This window comes from Haliotis rubra, unplaced genomic scaffold (genome assembly GCF_003918875.1).
Source record: "Haliotis rubra isolate DU_JTF1 unplaced genomic scaffold, ASM391887v1 Scf161, whole genome shotgun sequence".
Lineage (NCBI taxonomy): Eukaryota > Metazoa > Mollusca > Gastropoda > Lepetellida > Haliotidae > Haliotis > Haliotis rubra.
The window spans coordinates 638,987-646,261 of NW_025765570.1; the positions used below are offsets into that span (position 1 = coordinate 638,987).

The window sequence follows — 7,275 nt, forward strand, 5'->3', positions numbered from 1 at the left end:
CATGTTATGCGTTATACGCCCTGCAGTACGTATGGAAACGTACACAGCCAGTACCTATATATACATATATTATAAGTATTCGCAACAATTGGTAACGCAGGGTACAGACATGTGAAGCTGATTAGGTTTTTGTCACTTTGAAGAAACCTGCACACTAGCCTTTTGCTACATGTGGTGCCGTAAATATGAACACATATGATGTAAAATGCTTTGTTATACACCTGTTTTAGAAGCGACTGCATGTTTTACAAATACTACGCTTGAATGATCAATGAGAACCGTAAACCTGTATCCATGACAACCTAAGAAAGTACTTACAAAGTGTTCACCATCAAACGCCTATTGTTTCACAACCAAATTGATATATGCATGAAATGTAACAGATGAGAACTGCTCGTTGTAAAATTGTTTAATTAGTATTAAAACAAATTGTATACATGCTTCCATTTTTGTTCTTACTCTAAATTAAGCTTCATCTCACTGTGTGCTACTTGTTATCCATTATCTGTTGGTGTAAATGTTAAACTGCTGTTTGTTACAACATATATCATGCATAGAGAGCCACTCAAGTTTGATAAGGGTGTATGAATCTAAAACATAGACATAGTAAGTTGTGGTTATTGCTAAACACTTGACCACAATAGTCACAATCTGGCAGAGGATTCTTCCTCCCACTTCCTTTTGAAACCCCCTTGGGGTATTCCAGGTGGATCCACTGAGGACTTTTCGAGACACCAGTTTCTTCTGTGTTTTTCTTCTGAACCACAGTCATCACAAGATGGCATTGTTGGGAGCTTTTCTTCACACGTCTGCTCACTCTGAAAGTCTAACTCTGACTGAATTGTCCTAGCTTGGAGGTCTCCTTTTAAACTGAATGCATTGGGACAAAGTCGAAAATGGGGAGGTGTTTGGGGTTTTAGATCAACCAACATGTATCTGTCAGGTATGAAATAGGGAATCTCTTCATACTGTGCAGCAGAGACATGTCCGACTCCTGTATTTGAACTTTCCTGCAAGTACAAGAAGTATTAGTCACAAATACTGTATTTGTGTATGTTAAAAACTTGCAATGTCAATGAATATTTTGTACGTGCTCTTGTTCCTTGTTCACTTAACTGAACTGTAATATTTATGCAAACAACTGCTCAATAGTCATCTGATATTGCTTTCTAAACTGCAGCATTTTTATATTTTGTGTTTCTCACCACCCGCCCGACCCTTTTAATTTTATTGCAGCTCCCCCCGCCCCCAAACAATAACAAAAAACAACAACAAAAAAAAAACAAACCCAAAACAACATCTAAACCTTCATTCCAACACGGCCGACTCGAACCTAAAACGTACCACCTCGTCTACCTAAAATGTTTTAATCAGTCGCTGCCACAAGTCCAAAGAACGAGAGAATTTGTATTAAGAATTACAATAAATGAGAAGCAGGAACATTATTCAGTTAATTTTGTCTTTATCATTTAGTTTTTTAGTTTTTTCCCCCGACAGACCGACCCATGTTCAGAATTTGGTGGCTACTTAAAAACACATTAAAAAATTATGCCCTTTCAGGATTTGCGTCAGTGTTCAACCTTTGTGATAAACATTTCCAAATGTGCGAGATCGAGTTAATTAAAACATTTCCAATGCCATGAATAAACACCACCTGTCAACACGTCTGTCTGTGTATCACCCGTCCGGTAAACGTATTTGTGTGTTTCATGATGGAAATGACCTACTTAAGTCACGCAAAAGATCTTTTAAATCTGAGCAAATAAGAAAAAGTGAACGTAAGGCAGAGTTAATGAGTTCGCGTGATCTTATGCATGCACTAGAATGTTAGACGTGGAAGCTCTGTCAGTTAGCTACAATACTACAGTGGCGGTAAACAGCTGTTACATGGCAGTGTAATATATTAAGCAATAGTAGTGTATTTGTTTAACATTGTACGTTCCTGTTAAGATTCAGCAGAAGTTTGAAATATCGTGTTTTAACAACAATTAGTTTTCACGAGTGAATTACTATCTAATATAAGAAGCTGTTAGAAGTAACTGTATTTTTTATGAATCTGAGTTTTGTGTAAATGCATGAGATGCGTCCCCCTGTTTATGCTACCCGTGCATATAGTTTGGTGCTTCACTGAGAGTTTGTACGAATCTCGGGTGTTCGGGTGTTACACAATCCCAGAAAGTACTATAAAGTGCACTTTACTAAGAAAAGGGAATCTAAACTGTTATTATTAATTAACTATATACTAGTGTATTATAAATATACCTTCCACCTACAAGTGTGGCTCAACACGTGAGATCAACTCGATACAAGCGAGTATTCTGATCCCTGGCAACATTACATATACCAACACCACCTATATGCCTTAGTCACCGGTCACACGCTTTGAATGGCCATCGCAAATAGGTCTGACGAACCTACAAGTGAGATGAGTTGAGGTGAGGTGAAATGGGGTTTAACCACGTGCTTAAGAATATTTCGCTCATATGACGACCTGCATGCGTGTGTTTGTGTGGCTGCTTTTACTAGCTTATTTCATACTAGTCCACGGATACCAATGCCGCAGTTCAGCACGAATACCCCACTCAGACACATTATACTTACTCCGAGCCGACCAGTCCTTGTACCCATTAATGAAGAGCGCCAGGCAGGGACAACAAGAACCATATTGGTCTTTTGGTATGACGCGGCCTGGGATCGAACCCACGACTTCCCGCTCTCTGAGCAGACGCTCTAACCACGACACCACGGAGGGGGTGAAATGTTAAGTCAATTACCATGTTTATGAAGTTCAGCTATAAGTAAAATGTGCATATTATAAATGCCAAATTAGAGAGTTTTGCGTTTTATCAAAAAACAATTTGAAGGTTTTTGATATATCATTGGTTCCTGTTGAAACCGAATGCAGTTCTATCGCGGGTAACCCTTAAGCCATATAGTAACTATACCTTAACAATGAATAGCTTTGGAATGTATAACATCTGTCCGGTCAGTAAAGCAACTAGATTTTCACAAACGTAAACTAAAAACTAGTAATACATATATATAGAAATACAAAAGATTATACATCAACAGTTTTCATGTAATGGAATGGATATGTTTTGAAACTGCATATTAAAGGATATCGATTATTTGGCACTTTACCTAAAGTTTGGACCAAATAAAGTCCATTTCGAAAGAAGGCAAGCATTTGCACAACATGTGCATTTGGTCGCAGCTGTAATGGTGCAGCACATTTATTGTTGTTACATATTTTCTAATGTGTTATGGGGTGAGATCTATCCGAAATTCGAAGCCAGATTTTCAGAGTGAGGCACCTGATCGCTAGTACACAGTCAGCGATCTAACCCACTCAGCCACAACGGCTTACACAAAAATGGAAGCATGGTAGTCTAGATCACGTACTTTGTGTACCCCTCTGACAAGCGTTAAATTATTGTCCCCCTGAGAGGGTACGGTAGTCCAGAAAGCTTCAAAGTATCTTAATTGTAGGAAATGTGTCTTTTTTAAATCATGGCTAGATTTGTCAACAATCGCTTGCATCTGAACGAATGGTGTAAATTCAGCCAATGTCCATGCAGGTAGCAAAAATATTGTAAGTCCCCATAGTCCCTGGTATGGCGACCTACCTTCGGCTTCTGGCGATCTATAGCCCTATTTCATAATGTATTGTGTATAGAAATATTGTTTTATGGTTGCGTGCTAGTTTTTTTATGTAATTCTGTGATTTTCTAGATAATTTACTGTGCTATATACTGTTGACAGGTATATATATATCGTTTAAGGTCTTTTTATTAATACAAAGATTTGGTAGTCACGATATGGCTGAAATATTGCCGATGTGACTGGTTCCCATAACCGGAGCTTTGAATACACAATGTCATTTAGAAAGTGTCAAATGCATCATGCTGTTATGTTTGGGATAATACTTCTTCAGTAACGTACATGTGTGGTAGCAAATGACATATCCGTGCTTAACTCACTGTATATGTGCTTATGTCCTTCTAATATATGTGTTTTTGTTTGGTTTTCGTTTTGAGGAATATAATTATTCCCAATGTCATTCGTTGACAAACTGATGCATTCGTTTCAAGGAATAGAGTGAATAGTTTATTACGATTAATCGTGGAATTTAGTTGTGTGGAATTTACTTTCAGGATGCGTTGCCTTTTGCTTGGTATGATCCTAACTCTCCACACTCTCCACACCCTCGTCAGTACACAAGATGATGGTTTCTCCACCGAGGCGTTTCAGACATCTGATGATGGAGAAAACCCAAGAATCATCACCACGAATAAACACAGATCGTGTGAAAAACACAACACCTCTGCTGACATGACTATTCCACATGGACCCGAAATCATCACTAGGAATACAAATTCGTCTACACCGTGGTGCAACTGCACTCACAGTGATGACAATGTTGAATGTTCTAATGCCTCATCAGCATCACCTGAAATCTCCACAGCAGACACGGTCATCAGATACGTGGCTTACACCACGATGCCTGTGTTCTTGGTCTTCAGTCTGACGGGCAACTGCCTGACAATCATCGTAATGATCAGTAAAAGCTTCTGGAACTCTCCCTGCAGCATCTTCCTAATTGCCCTGGCTATCTCTGACTCCACGTACAGCATCGTATTCCCTTTCAGCAAAGTCTTCGTCAGAGAACTGATTGGGTATGACATACGAGCCCTGTCTTGGGTCGGCTGTCACATTTTCTTCATCGTGCACAGAGGATCCAAAATTGCGTCGTCCTGGTTCATTGTTGTTATATGTGCAGAACGCTTTATTGCTGTGTGGTTTCCCTTGAAAGCAGGGATAATATGTTCCAAAAGAAACACAGTGATCGTCGTCCTCGTCGTCTCTGGTGCAGTCTTTACCTTCACTGGGTTCTGGACCTTCTCGACAGTAATAATCAAGGGTATCTGTGTTATTAACTACCCTACCCCTAACACCGCTGTCCTCACCCGGGTTTACGTGATAGCAGGGTCATCTGTGTACTCTGTGATTCCAGCTGCTATTCTCCTCGTCCTGACTCCAGCTATTTGTTACAAGCTCATAATCCAGATGAAAATGCGAAGGCAGCTACTAAACAGGAGCGCTGAAGACAACACATCTTCGGAGATGGCTCGCACGAACACCATGTTACTGGGGGTCACCATCGCCTACATCGTCCTCGTCACCCCAACGACCATCGCTCATAATGTCTCTTTCTCTCTGAACGTAAATTTTTTGAAACTGACCATCTTGCCATGACCATCACAAGAGCTGTGGTACAGGTTTGAACAAATCATATCTAAACCATTTGAAACCTAAAAGTAAATTGCTCAGCAAAAGAAAGTATATACACCCGAAAAATCAGAACGATACAACAAAGAAAACAGTCGCCAAAAATCTGCAAACCTAAGGTTCAAGTGAGAATAGTTTTACGCCATATTTAGCAATATTTCAGCAATATCAAGGTAGGGAACCCCAGAAGTGGGTTAAACACCTTGTGCCCATGTGGGAATCGATTTCAGATCTTCAACGCGACGAGTGAACGCTTTAACAACTAGGCCGCCCCCATAAGGTCCGATTTATTGTTTGTTTACTTTTTTAGTAGCTATAACAGGTGTGAGTATACTTCCTTTTGCCAGGTAGTTTAGTTTGCGGAAACTGAGTGTATATGCCCCTTATGGAACTGAGTTAGTGAGTTAAAATTTAAAGTCACATCGGCAGTATTTCAGTCATATGAGTACGAAAGTTGTACTTATAAAAATGAATAAAAACACATTTAGATAACCTATGGAACTAAACTGTCAAGACCAAATTTCATGTGAGAAAAAGTGGCAATTTAAACAGATCCATGTCTGACACATTTCCTCCGTTTGGACGATTACTCACTGATAGTGACGAACATTCCACATGCATTACTCACAGTGGTCCGCGTGAAGCAGACTGGTACTAGTGCAGCTGTTCCCACACATCCGTGACCCTGCCACCTGTCAGAGAAGACTCAAACTGTTACTTCTTGTCTTTAACTAAATGAACGTAGCCTGAGTATGGGACATATTCTTCATAATCTTGTACACACAGGTACAAACCTAATATATTTTTGAAATCTACAATGAGATCATAGATTGCTTCTAACATTACAACAATTTTCTAAACACTCACAGTGTAACTCAGTATAATACCTTCATCAGTTAAATAAATACAGTGTATATAACAGCAATGTTGACTGAAAACACGTGCCCATCACATAAAATAATCTACTGAAAATGCAAACTAGCAGGTCACCTACAACAAATGGAGTTAGGAATTAATTTTTAGAATCATAAGCACATGGTATTTTTCTTCTACTACCGTCTTACCTTTTTTTTCGGCTGTGTCTCACGAAGAACGGAGATCAACCCTCAGTTGACGATGGTTGACGATGTGTATCCACACAAGTAGAGATTTTGTGTTCAATATTTTTGTCACTCCAGGGTCCGATTCCAAAATGGGCACAAGGTGTTTAACCCACTTCTGGTGTCGCCTACCTTGATATTGCTGAAATATTGCTAAATACGGCGTAAACCATTCTCACTTGGACCTTAGGTTTGCAGTTTTGGCGACTGTTTTCTTTGTTGTATCCTTCTGATTTTATTAATTCACTACGTTCTTCGTGAGACACTGCAAATTTTGTCTGAAAAACAGTTAAGTGAGTGAGTGAGTATGGCTTTACGCCGCTTTTAGCATTATTCAAGTAATATCACGGCGGGGGGACACCAGAAATGGGCTTCACACATTGTACCCATGTGGGGAATCGAACCCAGGTCTTCGGCGTGACGAGCGAACGCTTTAACCACTAGGCTACCCCACCGCAGAAAACAGTTAAGACGTTAGTAGAAGATAAATACCATGTGCTTATGATATGTGAACACTAACCTTATCTAAGACAGCATACACATCCATATTATACAGATAATCCATCAACGGAAACCTTAACCCACTCGTTGATATTTACTGAGAGACATTTCTCATGTAATACAAGCTAAATAATTTGCAATGAAAAAAAACACACCTGTAAACAGTATAGTATTCATAACATTGCATTGTGGGCCGATAGTCTTTATTACTGAACACATTTGTCTGTATTTATGCATGTTTTACATCACATATAAGAGTGTTTCAGGTGATGGAACAGCTGAACTTCTCCATCAACTTCTGGATGTATGTGATGTGTAATCGGTCGTTCCCGAAAGAGAGTGATGGAGGTCCTCAAGTGTCGGAGACTGAAGAGGCCACGAAGCA

General features: G+C 39.6%; 1 protein-coding gene across 1 annotated transcript; it reads left to right on the plus strand.

Moving 5' to 3' along the window:
- Nucleotides 1–4,155: 4,155 nt before the first annotated feature.
- Nucleotides 4,156–5,256, plus strand: LOC124271536 (neuropeptide SIFamide receptor-like). Its single transcript, XM_046706677.1, has one exon. The coding sequence runs from the start codon at nucleotides 4,156–4,158 to the stop codon at nucleotides 5,254–5,256; it is 1,101 nt and encodes a 366-aa protein (XP_046562633.1).
- Nucleotides 5,257–7,275: the final 2,019 nt, after the last annotated feature.

Bases quoted from the DNA above. Each gene is read 5' to 3' on its own strand.
- LOC124271536 (XM_046706677.1), top strand. From the start codon at position 4,156: ATGCGTTGCCTTTTGCTTGGTATGATCCTAACTCTCCACACTCTCCAC.